General features: G+C 41.3%; 1 protein-coding gene across 1 annotated transcript; it reads right to left on the reverse strand.

The window, feature by feature from the left end:
• Positions 1–5,330: 5,330 nt before the first annotated feature.
• LOC113168448 (low affinity immunoglobulin gamma Fc region receptor II-like) lies at positions 5,331–7,744 on the reverse strand. The gene is made up of 5 exons (XM_026369467.2): positions 7,412–7,744; positions 6,271–6,507; positions 6,002–6,187; positions 5,540–5,798; positions 5,331–5,352 (listed from the first exon to the last, which is right to left on the reverse strand). Exons 1-4 carry the CDS (start codon positions 7,500–7,502, stop codon positions 5,671–5,673), a joined length of 642 nt encoding a protein of 213 aa, XP_026225252.1. The 5' UTR covers positions 7,503–7,744; the 3' UTR covers positions 5,331–5,352; positions 5,540–5,670.
• Positions 7,745–15,876: the final 8,132 nt, after the last annotated feature.

Below are 15,876 nucleotides of genomic sequence, written 5' to 3' on the forward strand. Positions count from 1 at the left end.
GATAGTAGAATGTAGTATATAGTATAGTATATGATGATGGTAGAATGTAGTATATTACAGTATTTAGTATAGTATATGACGATGGTAGAATGTAGTATATAGTATAGTATATGATGATAGTAGAATGTAGTATATAGTATAGTATATGATGATAGTAGAATGTAGTATATAGTATAGTATATGATGATAGTAGAATGTAGTATATAGTATAGTATATGATGATGGTAGAATGTAGTATATTACAGTATATAGTATAGTATATGATGATAGTAGAATGTAGTATATTATAGTAGACTATAGACTACCTCTTGAAGCTCATCAAGAGAATGCCAAGAGTGTGCAAAGCAGTAATCAGAGCAAAAGGTGGCTACTTTGAAGAACCTAGAATATGACATATTTTCAGTTGTTTCACACTTTTTTGTTATTTATACAATTCCACATGTGTTAATTCATAGTTTTGATGCCTTCAGTGTGAATCTGCAATTTTGCCTCTCTGAATGAGAAGGTGTGTCCAAACTTTTGGTCTGTACTGTATTTATATATATATATATATAATATATATATATATATATAGATATATATATATATATATATATATATATATATATATATATATATATATATATATATATATGTATGTATATTATTATATATATCTATATCTATATAGTGATGAAAACCTCATTGGATCTGGATCAGAGTTCATCCTCAGTAGAGTCCAACCGTCTGATGAAGGTCTGACGGTGTTCAGAGAGAAGGTGAGAAGATTCAAACCTCATCTCCCCTCTGTGATTATGGGTAATGTGAGATCACTGGACAATAAGATGGACGAACTGTGGTGAAGATGGAGAAAATCTTTACAGAGTGTAGTTTGATGTGTTTCACAGAGACATGGCTGCATGATGGTATTCCTGACTCCAGTGTTAATATAGACGGTTTTAGCACCGTGCGCTGGGACAGGAGGCAAGAGGAGAGGAGGGGGGGTGATGTTCTCATTAACAACAGGTGGTGCCATCCTGGTCATGTCACTGTGAAAGAGCGTGTATGCAGTCCTGATATTGAACTTTTGGCTGTGGTACTTCGTCCATATTATTTGCCCAGAGAGTTTTCACACTCCATATTAATCTGTTTACGTTCCTCCATCCGCTAACGCTGCTGCTGCGTGTGATGTCATTCAGACGGTCACCTCCAACCTGCAGACCAGACACCCTGACGCCTTCTTTATGATCTCTGGAGTCTTTAACCACGCCACCCTCAATAAGACACTTCCTACCTTTACCCAGTTTGTGAGCTGTCCCACCAGGGGGGAGAGGACATTGGACCTGATGTATGCTAATGTTAAAGATGCCTACAGCTCCACTGCCCTCCCCCCTCTGGGAAAGTCGGATCACAACCTGGTACATCTCCTCCCACAATACACACCTTTGGTTCACAGGCAGCCTCCCACCATTAAAACTGTAAATAGGTGGACAGAGGGGGCACACCTTGCCCTGCAGGGATGCTTTGAAGAGACAGACTGGAAGACTCTCTGTGAACCTCATGGTGAGGACATTGATGGACTGACAGACTGCATCTCTGACTACATTAATTTCTGTGTGGACACCCACGTACCCACAAAAAACCATTTGCTGCTTCCCAAACAATAAGCCCTGGGTCACTCAGGACATCAAAGCCATCCTGAATGACAAAAAGAAGGCATTCAGATCAGGAGACAGGGAGGCAGCGAGGGTCCAGAGACTGCTGTCTGTCAGGATCAGGGAGGGGAAGGAGGTTTACAGGAGAAAACTAGAACAGAGCCTTCAACAGAACAACACCAGGGAGGTGTGGAGGGGCATGAGGACCATCACTGGCTACAAGTCCAGCAGCCAGGAGAATGTGGGGACTGTGGACCGAGCCAATGAATTTAATAATTTCTTCAATCGATTCCAGGCTGAGTCACAGAGCCCACTTCAGTTCACCAACTGCTCCTCAGTCCCTCCCCCACACGACTCAGCCACCACCCTAACAATCTCAGCTGAGCAGGTGAGAAGAGAACTGAACAGGCTTCACCCCACAAAGGCTGCAGGTCCTGATGGAGTCAGCCCAAGGGTGCTGAAAGCCTGTGCTCCTCAGCTATGTGTTGTTCTCCAGCACATCTTCAATCTCATTCAACCTTATTGTGTATTTCTGTTGGTGTTGGTTCTTTCCTGGTTGTGGTTCCTTTTCTTTCTGTCTGTTTTGAGAACAATGGTAATGAGGCAAAACAATTTCCCTCTGGGATCAATAAAGTTTTTTGAATCTTGAATCTTGAATCTTGAATCACGGATTGGATGAAGACTACGATGACGTCACCACTGAGCACGACTTCTGAGCTGCAGAGACTGAGTTTGTTGAAGCTGCTCGATTCTCTAATGAATGAAGAAAGTGACAAAGTGCGGTGGTCTGAAAAACCCAGATCATCACAGGAACATCTCAGAACCACTGTCTCCAGATATCACAACATGGACTCTAGAGGACTCTGGTCTAACTCCACCTCACCTCCCTGTACTTCACCCTGTTCCTCTGGAACCAGCATCTTAAACCCAGTTTGTGTGTGTTAGTGTGTCACTGAGGTGGAACTTTTATTTTGAAGGTGAAGACCAGAACTTCCCAGAGGTGGAGACTTCCTGTTGAAATGAAAGGTTCTGAGTAGATGTGATCAGCAGTGATCAGTTCACAGTGCAGCGGCTTGGTTTTGTGTCTGATCCATTTTCCAGCCTGTAAACAATGGAGGATGATTTGGAGTCAATAAAGAGCTTTATTTCAACAGAACGGTGTCTTCTGTGTTTTCTAATAGAACAAACAACAGAAATCTGTAGGAACACACGGGTCTGTTCCACATGAACGGAACAGAAGTGGAATAAAAACATTCACTTCACCAAGAAGAAAAGTCCAACAGAACTTCGAGAGAACAGGTTCCATATGGAACTGCACTAAAACAAACGCTGACTGTTTTTTCTTCATCTCACAGCAACACTGCACAAATATCAGAGTTTCCTCTGTTGTAGAAGTCGGTGTGATGTTGGAGGTCACAGTTCACTTCTTTTATTTTGTGCTGCTGTGTCCAAGTTCACTGAAGAGATGTTTCCAACTCTCAGTGAGTGTTCATCTCAGCAGACAACATGTGCGACCTGGTCGGCCTGCAGAGATAAGGTGAGGAGCTCAGAGTAGAGTCGCTGCTCCTCCACATCGACAGGAGCCAGCTGAGGTGAACTGGACTTTAGTTTCAGGGAAAGGGAGGTCTGGGTGTCTCTGCTTAGACTGCTGTTCCCACCATGTGAGCATGTTGACTCATGAGAAGCACATTGACCAAACCACAGAACTCATTTCCTGTCAGTCGACTTCCTCTTATTCACTTTGTGCTGTTCCAAACTCAAACGTCCATCAAACTCTTTTTTCCTGTGATTCCAGCAGATCCAGCAGCTTCTTCCATGAATGAGACTCACTCATGATGTGGTCAGTGATGGACTTAAACAGTGGGACGTCACCGTGTGGAGCACGTTGAAGAAACTGAAGAAGGAAACTGGTTGGTCAGAGTCTGATGATGGGCCAGTTCACCAAAGCAGCTTCACCTTTTGTCTGCTGCTCGTTGTTCTTCTCTCTCTCCGTTCCACTGCAGCTCACAGACAGTGAGAACAGGCTTCATGGTGAAGTAGGACACTGGTTCTGGTTCTGAGCTGTTCCACTGGGAACATCAACAACATTTACACATTCAAACAGCCACAAGTTTTCAGTCCCAGGAGAAAAAGTTGGTTTTAATGTTTGAAGAAAAACTAGATGAGACAGTTTGTGATTCACAGCAGAGTGATTAGAAATGTTTTAATGAAGAGAGGAGACGTTCACAGCAGGAAACTGACACCACTTCTGTTTTTCTAATCAGCTCTGAACACGTCCATTTCTAGAAAGACACATTTTCACACATCCTCAGTGACGTTATCTCTGAAAGTCATCAGCACTAAAACTGTTCACAGCATGAAGACTCCATGTGTCTCTGCAACAGTCCACACAGTCCAGTCAGTAAAATCTATGAGGAGCTAAATAAAAACTGATCGTTCCCTGAAGTCCAACATGTTCCCAGTTTGCAGTGGTCACTATCTATCAACAGTGGTCCAACAAAGACCGGTGGTGAACTGGTGACAGGGTCGTGGGAGGCCGAGGCTCATTGATGCACACGGGGACAGAAAGCCGGCCTGTGTGGTCCAATCCAACAGAGCAGCAAAGTGCTGAAAGTCAAATGTGGTTCTTCAGAACACACAGAGCATCACGGTCTGTTGTGTCTGGGGCAGCATAGTGTGGAGTCCCAGTTTCAGTCTGTCTCTTGGTTCAGTTCAGTCCAGTTCTGTCCTTCATAGGGTCCAAATGTTGGAGCAGTTCTTCAGAAATCAGACCAAGAGGCAGCAAAGTGTGTTCAAGAGTCCAGTTAGGATTATGGACAACAACAGGTCCACATACAGAGACACATCGGGATAATGTCTAAGAAGACGACCGTGGGCTCCCTTTAAATCCACTACTTGTTGCCCGTACCCCCCCACGGCAGAGGTCCATTTGGATTTCATGTCTTGTTCTAAGAAACCCCCCCTCTCATCTGTCCTCTGCATGGTCCTGAACTTCTGGGGACTTGGAGCTCCACCCAATGATTTTACCGCCTGTAGTCTGGATTCATCTGAGGCCACATTCACACAAGTGCGCCCCCTATCAGACCCTCTGAGAACCACACTACATATGATGCAGTGGCAGACACACACTCTCTCACTGCTGAAGAGAAGACACAGACTGAGCTCTCCTCCAGCTGCACAGCTCACATTATCTGCAGGTGTCCGACCATCAGGCCAACTTTCTGTCCCCGTGTGCATCAGTGAGCCTCGACCTCCCACGACCCTGTCACCAGTTCACCACTGGTCTTTCCGAGTTAGACCAGAGTCCTCTAGAGTCCATGTTGTGATATTTGGAGACAGTGGTTCTGAGATGTTCCTGTGATGATCTGGGTTTTTCAGACCACCGCACTTTGTCACTTTCTTCATTCATTAGAGAATCGAGCAGCTTCAACAAACTCAGTCTCTGCAGCTCAGAAGTCGTGCTCGGTGGTGACGTCGGCAGTGGCGTCATCGTAGTCTTCATCCAATCCGTGAGCTCCTCCGACGGGCTGGGTCATCTCCATGGTAACAGCTGGTGTGTCTCCTGTCTTCCTGCTGCAGCAGATGGACACCATCAGACCAGTACAGATGCAGAACGGACAGAAGACCACGAGGTGGAGGACGAGTCTGATCACAGACACACAGGGAGGAGGAGGAGGAGGAGGAAGAGGAAGAGGAGGAGGAGGAGGAGGAGGAGGACCTGCAGAGAAGGAGTTAGTTTTATTTAGTTTTATTCTTTATTTTCTTTCTCTGTCGTCAACAACGTGTTTTAAAGTGAATCTGAATTTCGGACCTCCGACTAATTTGTTCTACATCAGTTGATGTTTAGTTCAAACTTTATTTGTATCAGTTGTTTTCTGCAGGTGTTGATCTGTTCATCAACTCACCTGAAGGAACCAACAGTCCACACAGCAACAGAACCACACCTGGAACAGGAGAACAGAGGTCACTGAGGGTCAGAGGTCAACACACAGACAGAGTTTCATCAGCTCACCTGCAGCAGGCAGCACAGTCAGACCTACAAACACAGAACAAGGTTCAGAACCAGAGTCCAAAGTAGAGGAGCTGATGTTGTGAACAGAAAGCAGGACTCACAGCAGAGCAGAGGAACAGATCTCAGAGGACACCTCAGTCCTGGTCCTGGACCTGCAGGAACACACACAGTGATCAGTCTGTTTGGAGGACTTTGGTGGATTCACACACACAGACTGGACTTCTACTACTGGCTGCTGGATCAGTGTTGACAGGAGGGGACAGGAGTCCAACCAGTCCGTGTAGGTCCAGGACAGACCTGCAGACTGGATCAGACTCACTGACCAGTCTGGATCCAGTCTGTTCACTTTTCATACCTGTTTGTTTCCTCCTGAGCAACAGAACTGCAACTAGAACCAGAACCAGGAGAACCAGAACTGCTGCAACTGGAATGAGTACAGAGAAGAAGGGAGGAGGGGGAGGGAGGGAGTCTGGGAGAGGAGAGGTTAGAGTAGAAGAGCAGAGGGTGGTGGAGGGTGGAGCAGAGGTTGTAGGAGGAGGATCTGTAGAGAGAAGAGTAGAATCTGGTTCAGTGGTCAGTTTAGGATCAGGGTCATAGAAACAGGAAGTGATGTCAGTGTCTGACCTCTGACCCTCAGCCAGCTCTGAGGAGATTCTCCCAGTGTATCAGTAGAACATGAGTAGAGACCTTCATCAGACGGTTGGACTCTACTGAGGATGAACTCTGATCCAGATCCACTGAGGATTCTATTAATGAAGAAATAAGCTGCGACTGTTTCATCGTTTCTGTTTCTACAGCGCAGAGTGACATCACTTCCTGTCAAAACAGGAAGTGCAGGAATCTCCAGGATCAGGTCACGACCTGAAAAACACACAGAGTCATATAGAGACAGAGTTACAGCGACAGACCAGAGTCACGTAGAGACAGAGTTACAGCAACAGACCAGAGTCACACAGAGACAGAGTTACAGCGACAGACCAGAGTCACGTAGAGACAGAGTTACAGCGACAGACCAGAGTCACGTAGAGACAGAGTTACAGCGACAGACCAGAGTCACGTAGAGACAGAGTTACAGCGACAGACCAGAGTCACGTAGAGACAGAGTTACAGCGACAGACCAGAGTCATATAGAGACAGAGTTACAGCAACAGACCAGAGTCATACAGAGACAGAGTTACAGCGACAGACCAGAGTCACGTAGAGACAGAGTTACAGCGACAGACCAGAGTCATATAGAGACAGAGTTACAGCGACAGACCAGAGTCATACAGAGACAGAGTTACAGCAACAGACCAGAGTCACGTAGAGACAGAGTTACAGCGACAGACCAGAGTCACGTAGAGACAGAGTTACAGCGACAGACCAGAGTCACGTAGAGACAGAGTTACAGCGACAGACCAGAGTCACGTAGAGACAGAGTTACAGCGACAGACCAGAGTCACGCAGAGACAGAGTTACAGCGACAGACCAGAGTCACACAGAGACAGAGTTACACCAACAGACCAGAGTCACGTAGAGACAGAGTTACAGCGACAGACCAGAGTCACACAGAGACAGAGTTACACCGACAGACCAGAGTCACGTAGAGACAGAGTTACAGCAACAGACCAGAGTCATGTAGAGACAGAGTTACAGCGACAGACCAGAGTCACGTAGAGACAGAGTTACAGCGACAGACCAGAGTCACGTAGAGACAGAGTTACAGCGACAGACCAGAGTCATACAGAGACAGAGTTACAGCGACGAATAAAAACTGTTTCTGTACCAGATACTGTGAAGTTGATCTGATCTCTGCTTCGTCCAGAACTGGTTTCACACCAGTAAACTCCAGAGTCTGACTGGTCGAGACTCGACATGAAGCAACAGGAACCAGTAAAATTTCCAAAGCTTGAAGCAGCTGCTCCACAGTCCTCAGTCTGTCCTCCTCTGGTCCTCTTCACTGTCCCATCAACTGTCTGTCCATCTTCAACACAACTCAGAGACACTGGAGAGTGTCCACTGAAGAACTGAAGACGGTTTGGACTGAGGTTCAGAGAGACTGGAGGACAGACAGACAGACAGAGAGAGAGAGACAGACAGACGGACAGACAGAGAGACAGACAGAGAGAGAGACAGACAGACAGACAGACAGAGAGACAGACAGGTACAGAGAGACAGACAGACAGAGAGACAGACAGACAGGTACAGAGAGACAGACAGACAGACAGACAGAGACAGACAGACAGACAGAGTAAATGTCTGTGTATTACTGTCAGTGTCAGTGATTGTCTTCTCCTCCATCAGCTCACCTGCAGAAACAGTCAGTCCAGACAGCAGCAGCACAGACACACCTGGAACAGGAGGACAGGTGAACATGTTGGGAACAAGTTTCCTTCAGAGTCAAACCAAACATTTCAAAGTCAAATCATCTTAGAAGTGAAGCCGTCGTGTAAAGATCCAAAGAGGACAAACATGTCAGCAGTTCAACTGGAGACATGTCAAAGGAAAGGAACACAAGTCTGGATCCAGGTCTTAAGGTCAGTTCAGACTCAGTGAAATGTTCCAGAGTCAATGGGAGTTTTCTCTGGACCGGATCAGTTCTAGTAGAAGTGTTGGACTCACCGAGCAGCAGAGACACACATGGAGTCTTCATGTTGTCTGGAAGACGACTGAACGTGTGAACAGCTCAGAGACTGAGGATGTGTGAAAATGTGTATTTATATAAATGGACATGATAAGAAAAACAGAAGTGGTGAGTTTCCTTCTGTAAACGTGTCTTCATGTCAGTAAATCATTTAAATAACTTCACTCTGAGTAGTAGTAGTAGTAGTAGTAGTAGTAGTAGTAGTAGTAGTAGTAGTAGTAGTAGACTCTGAATCAGAAACTGCATCTTATATGTACAAATCAAATACCAGAAGAGAGTAGTAGTAGTAGTAGTAGTAGTAGTAGTAGTAGTAGTAGTAGTAGTAGTAGTAGTAGTAGTAGTAGTAGTATCTGTAGTAGTAGTAGTAGTAGTAGTAGACTGTGAATCAGAAACTACATCTTATATGTACAAATCAAATACCAGAAGAGAGTAGTAGTAGTACTAGTAGTAGTAGACTGTGAATCAGAAACTGCATCTTATATGTACAAATCAAATACCAGAAGAGAGTAGTAGTAGTAGTAGTAGTACTAGTAGTAGTAGTAGTAGTAGTAGTAGACTCTGAATCAGAAACTGCATCTTATATGTACAAATCAAATACCAGAAGAGAGTAGTAGTAGTACTAGTAGTAGTAGTAGTAGTAGTAGACTCTGAATCATAAACTACATCTTATATGTACAAATCAAATACCAGAAGAGAGTAGTAGTAGTAGTAGTAGTAGTAGACTGTGAATCAGAAACTGCATCTTATATGTACAAATCAAATACCAGAAGAGAGTAGTAGTAGTAGTAGTAGTACTAGTAGTAGTAGTAGTAGTAGTAGTAGACTCTGAATCAGAAACTGCATCTTATATGTACAAATCAAATACCAGAAGAGAGTAGTAGTAGTACTAGTAGTAGTAGTAGTAGTAGTAGACTCTGAATCATAAACTACATCTTATATGTACAAATCAAATACCAGAAGAGAGTAGTAGTAGTAGTAGTAGTAGTAGTAGTAGTAGTAGTAGTAGACTCTGAATCAGAAACTGCATCTTATATGTACAAATCAAATACCAGAAGAGAGTAGTAGTAGTAGTAGTAGTAGTAGTAGTAGTGGTGGTGGTAGTAGTAGTAGTAGTAGTAGTAGACTCTGAATCATAAACTAAATCTTTTATGTACAAATCAAATACCAGAAGAGAGTAGTAGTAGTAGTAGTAGTAGTAGTAGTAGTAGTAGTAGACTCTGAATCAGAAACTACATCTTATATGTACAAATCAAATACCAGATCAGAGTAGTAGTAGTAGTAGTAGTAGTAGTAGTAGTAGTAGTAGTGGTAGTAGACTCTGAATCATAAACTACATCTTATATGTACAAATCAAATACCAGAACAGAGTAGTAGTAGTAGTAGTAGTAGTAGTAGTAGTAGTAGTAGTAGTAGTAGTAGTAGACTCTGAATCATAAACTACATCTTATATGTACAAATCAAATACCAGAAGAGAGTAGTAGTAGTAGTAGTAGTAGTAGTAGTAGTAGACTCTGAATCATAAACTACATCTTATCTGTACAAATCAAATACCAGAAGAGAGTAGTAGTAGTAGTAGTAGTAGTAGTAGTAGTAGACTCTGAATCAGAAACTGCATCTTATATGTACAAATCAAATACCAGAAGAGAGTAGTAGTAGTAGTAGTAGTAGTAGTAGTAATAGTAACAGTAGTAGTAGTAGTAGTAGTGGTGGTGGTAGTAGTAGTAGACTCTGAATCATAAACTGCATCTTATATGTACAAATAAAATACCATAAGTGAGTAGTAGTAGTAGTAGTAGTAGTAGTAGTAGTAGTAGTAGTGGTAGTAGACTCTGAATCAGAAACTGCATCTTATATGTACAAATCAAATACCAGAAGAGAGTAGTAGTAGTAGTAGTAGTAGTAGTAGTAGTAGACTCTGAATCAGAAACTGCATCTTATATGTACAAATCAAATACCAGAAGAGAGTAGTAGTAGTAGTAGTAGTAGTAGTAGTAATAGTAACAGTAGTAGTAGTAGTAGTAGTGGTGGTGGTAGTAGTAGTAGACTCTGAATCATAAACTGCATCTTATATGTACAAATAAAATACCATAAGTGAGTAGTAGTAGTAGTAGTAGTAGTAGTAGTAGTAGTAGTAGTGGTAGTAGACTCTGAATCAGAAACTGCATCTTATATGTACAAATCAAATACCAGAAGAGAGTAGTAGTAGTAGTAGTAGTAGTAGTAGTAGTAGTAGACTCTGAATCAGAAACTGCATCTTATATGTACAAATCAAATACCAGAAGAGAGTAGTAGTAGTAGTAGTAGTAGTAGTAGTAGTAGTGGTGGTGGTAGTAGTAGTAGTAGTAGTAGTAGACTCTGAATCATAAACTAAATCTTTTATGTACAAATCAAATACCAGAAGAGAGTAGTAGTAGTAGTAGTAGTAGTAGTAGTAGTAGTAGTAGTAGTAGTAGACTCTGAATCAGAAACTGCATCTTATATGTACAAATCAAATACCAGAAGAGAGTAGTAGTAGTAGTAGTAGTAGTAGTAGTAGACTTTGAATCATAAACTACATCTTATATGTACAAATCAAATACCAGAAGAGAGTAGTAGTAGTAGTAGTAGTAGTAGTAGTAGTAGACTCTGAATCATAAACTACATCTTATATGTACAAATCAAATACCAGAACAGAGTAGTAGTAGTAGTAGTAGTAGTAGTAGTAGTAGTAGACTCTGAATCATAAACTACATCTTATATGTACAAATCAAATACCAGAAGAGAGTAGTAGTAGTAGTAGTAGTAGTAGTAGTGGTAGTAGACTCTGAATCATAAACTACATCTTATATGTACAAATCAAATACCAGAAGAGAGTAGTAGTAGTAGTAGTAGTAGTAGTAGTAGTAGACTCTGAATCATAAACTACATCTTATATGTACAAATCAAATACAGAAGAGAGTAGTAGTAGTAGTAGTAGTAGTAGTAGTAGTAGACTCTGAATCATAAACTACATCTTATATGTACAAATCAAATACCAGAACAGAGTAGTAGTAGTAGTAGTAGTAGTAGTAGTAGTAGTAGTAGTAGTAGTAGTAGTAGTGGTAGTAGACTCTGAATCATAAACTACATCTTATATGTACAAATCAAATACCAGAAGAGAGTAGTAGTAGTAGTAGTAGTAGTAGTAGTAGTAGTAGTAGTAGTAGTAGACTTTGAATCATAAACTACATCTTATATGTACAAATCAAATACCAGAAGAGAGTAGTAGTAGTAGTAGTAGTAGTAGTAGTAGTAGACTCTGAATCATAAACTACATCTTATATGTACAAATCAAATACCAGAACAGAGTAGTAGTAGTAGTAGTAGTAGTAGTAGTAGTAGTAGACTCTGAATCATAAACTACATCTTATATGTACAAATCAAATACCAGAAGAGAGTAGTAGTAGTAGTAGTAGTAGTAGTAGTGGTAGTAGACTCTGAATCATAAACTACATCTTATATGTACAAATCAAATACCAGAAGAGAGTAGTAGTAGTAGTAGTAGTAGTAGTAGTAGTAGTAGACTCTGAATCATAAACTACATCTTATATGTACAAATCAAATACCAGAAGAGAGTAGTAGTAGTAGTAGTAGTAGTAGTAGTAGTAGACTCTGAATCATAAACTACATCTTATATGTACAAATCAAATACCAGAACAGAGTAGTAGTAGTAGTAGTAGTAGTAGTAGTAGTAGTAGTAGTAGTAGTAGTAGTAGTAGACTCTGAATCATAAACTACATCTTATATGTACAAATCAAATACCAGAAGAGAGTAGTAGTAGTAGTAGTAGTAGTAGTAGTAGTAGTAGTTATTAGTAGTAATAGTAGTAGTAGCATTAGTAGAAGTGGTAACTGTAGTAGCAGAAGTGGTAGTAGTAGTGGCAGTAGAAGTGGTACTAGTAGTAGCAGTAGTAGTAGTAGCTGTAGTAGTAGTAGCAGTAATAGTATTTATTATTATTATTAGTAGTAGTAGCAGTAGTGGTAGTAGTAGTAGTAGTAGTAGTGGTAGTAGTAGTAGTAGAAGTGGTAGTAGTAGTAGTAGTAGTAGTAGTAGTAGTAGTAGTAGTAGTAGTAGTAGTAGTAGTAGTAGTAGTAGTAGTAGTAAAGGTAGTAGTAGTAGTAGCAGTAGTAGCTGTAGTAGTATTATTAGTAGGAGTAGTAGTAGTAGTAGTAGTAATAGTAACAGTAGTAGTAGTAGTAGTAGTAGTAGTAGTAATAGTAACAGTAGTAGTAGTAATAGTAACAGTAGTAGTAGTAGTAGTAATAGTAACAGTAGTAGTAGTAGTAGTAATAGTAACAGTAGTAGTAGTAGTAGTAATAGTAACAGTAGTAGTAGTAGTAGTAGTAGTAATAGTAACAGTAGTAGTAGTAGTAGTAGTAGTAGGAGTAGTAGTAGTAGTAGCAGTAGTAGTAGTAATAGTAACAGTAGTAGTAGTAGTAGTAATAGTAACAGTAGTAGTAGTAGTAGTAGTAATAGTAACAGTAGTAGTAGTAGTAGTAGTAGTAGTAGTAATAGTAACAGTAGTAGTAGTAGTAGTAATAGTAACAGTAGTAGTAGTAGTAGTAGTAATAGTAACAGTAGTAGTAGTAGTAGTAGTAGTAGTAGTAATAGTAACAGTAGTAGTAGTAGTAGTATTAGTAGGAGTAGTAGTAGTAATAGTAACAGTAGTAGTAGTAGTAGTAGTAATAGTAACAGTAGTAGTAGTAGTCGTAGTAGTAACAGTAGTAGTAGTAGTAGTAGTAACAGTAGTAGTAGTAGTAGTAGTAACAGTAGTAGTAGTAGTAGTAGTAGTAACAGTAGTAGTAGTAGTAGTAGTAACAGTAGTAGTAGTAGTAGTAGTAACAGTAGTAGTAGTAGTAGTAGTTATTATTATTAGTAGTAGTAGTAGTAGACTCTGAATCATAAACTACATCTTATATGTAGTTTAATAAAGACGTGGAAGGTGTCACAGTGAATCACAGTAGAACAGTAGGAAAGTCATGTAGACATGTAGAGGGTCCAGCTCCACCCCCAGAACAGAGCCAGCCCTCCTAATCAGTTTGTTTAGTCTGTTAGTGTCTGACACCTTCATGTTGCTGCCCCAGCAGACCACAGCATAGAAGATGAAACTGGAACCACAGACTCATGAAACATCCTCAGCATGGTGCTGCAGACGTTGAAGGACAGAACAGACAGAACAGCTGAGAACAGGTGAGAACAGGTGAGAACAGGTGAGAACAGCTGAGAACAGGTGAGAACAGGTGAGAACAGACGAAACAGGTGAGAACAGGTGAGAACAGACGAAACAGGTGAGAACAGGTGAGAACAGATGAAAACAGGTGAAAACAGGTGAGAACAGGCGAGAACAGGTGAAACAGCAGCTTCTTTATCACCTTTCAGAATAAAAATTCACTTTAACACAGATATGAATATTATATCACATTATTACTTGGAGAAGTCTGGATGAAGCTGATGTTATTTACTAATGTTATTTACAGTGAGTGAGTGTCACAGTCCTAACAAGATGTCTGCAGCAGCTACACAGCCTGTGATTGGCTCGTCCTCCCAACAGGTGTGTCTACACCACAGTTACCTGTGACACATTCGCTGCACTCAGGTGTGTTTGGCTGTAGGTGATCAGATCTATGATTTCACACAGAAGCAGGATCAACCGAACCCCAGCAGGTGGACTCAGCTCTTCACAAACACTGACCGGTGACAGATCCATTAACACAGATGACACTGAAAGTGGTTCTATACACAGCAGATGTACTAAAGTAACAGTTTAACTGTTCTCAGATCTGTAATATGACTGTTTAAAAGGAGTCGTCCTGTGTGATCGCTGCTGTTCCCTCGATACACAGACTCAGAACAACCTGGAACCGTGGTCGGTAACTTCATCCTCATGATCCATCATTCTAATTAACTGATGTTTGTTAATGTTCATTAAAATACGTCTCTGCCCTCCTAGAAATAAGTCGTCAGACCTCATTTAGTTTCTCTGTTTGCTGTTTTAGGATATTTCTTTTAGTAGATGTAGCAGAGGCTCCATCATTTCCTTCATTACTGAAGAAAACCATCAACTGAGCACTAAATATGTGAAGTTACACTGAAAAAACCTCAGTAACTGGACCCACTTCTAACCAGTGCTACTGAAGATGAGGTGATTTATGAAGAGCTCATGAGAAACAATGAAGAATTAGTTTTGGTTTAGAAAAGATCATGAAAACAGGTCAAATCTAAACATCATCAAACATTTAAAACGACACAGAGCTCATTTAATCTCTCCATATTTAATAAGAGATTAGTAGGACCTGATCAGAAGTTTCTAAAGTCAGTCAGGTCTCCTGGTGGAGTGATCTTATGTAGTGTAGTGTTAACACTCCATCAGTGTTTACTGTTGGTCATCTCGTCGTACAATCAGCTTCTCTATTACTCTTCAGTCCAAGGTAAAAACACATTGACATGATTTAATGTAAAGAGTGAATCCAAACACTGGAGTTCAGCTGTGCTACTAAACTCTGTGTTTTGTCCGGGACGCTGTGTGAAATCTACAAACTGTATGATAAATATCACAGACCCATATTTTATCCACAGACAACATGTGTTTAAACTGAGAGAATGGACCATATTAAGAAAACATAAGGTCATCTTGAAACTACAGGACCATGTTTACATCGATGCAGCGCCCCATCTTCCTATAACCACAGTCTGTAAGTGTCTGCAAACTGAACTGAACTGAGACCAGTTGCTGGAGTTTTGAGGGACTAACATGTCCTTCTAGTCCAATACAGGATTCTGACTTCTCAACAGTCCTGGGTCTAGTAAACAAGCTTTGGTCCAGAGAAGACTTCAGCACTTCTGGATCATGTTCACATAATAAACCTTTTACCTCTACTCCTGGATGATACAGTGACTTTGGAGGAGTTCATGAGTCCATGCAGTGACCACAGGACCATGTCTCTTTTTAATGCAGTACTGAGGACCTGAAGGATCCAGTATTGGGTTTCAGCCTTGTTTCTTGTGCACAGAGGTTTCTCCAGAATCTTCTGATGGTGAAGTCAGTATGAGGGATTTATCCAGCTGCTTCCTCTAGGTTCAGAACATCTGCATCATCAGCAGTTCAAGTAAGTCCAAGATCTGAGTTCAGGAGGGGCAGCAGCCCCCGACCTGCAGCAGGCGGCTGTGGAGCTCTAAAGACTGAGTTATTTCAGTGTCTTAAAGAAATAAAACATGACAACGTTTATTCAGCATCAAGTTAATTTCTATTGTCAAACTCAAGAACCGGTTTATTTAAATTAAACACACAGAACAATGTAGGACGATGGTTCTAAACACACAGAAACATTTACCTGGTACAGGTGTTCTCTCCTGAAGATAAGATGTCTAAGATAATAAGACAGTGTGTGACGGGACAGTTCAGAGGTGTCTTCTCCTTCTCTGGAACCTCAATATCAGTCCAACTCTTCAGCTTTGGACCCGTTCGTCCTGACAAACGTGATCATACATGAAGTCCGGGCGTCTTTACACCACGTTCACACTACAAACAACGAGAGTTCAGTGTTTCCAACAGGAACTGAAGCAGAGAAGAAGCTGATGGTCAGAGTCGA

Source organism: Anabas testudineus, chromosome 18, assembly GCF_900324465.2.
Source record: "Anabas testudineus chromosome 18, fAnaTes1.2, whole genome shotgun sequence".
NCBI classification, from domain to species: Eukaryota; Metazoa; Chordata; class Actinopteri; order Anabantiformes; family Anabantidae; genus Anabas; species Anabas testudineus.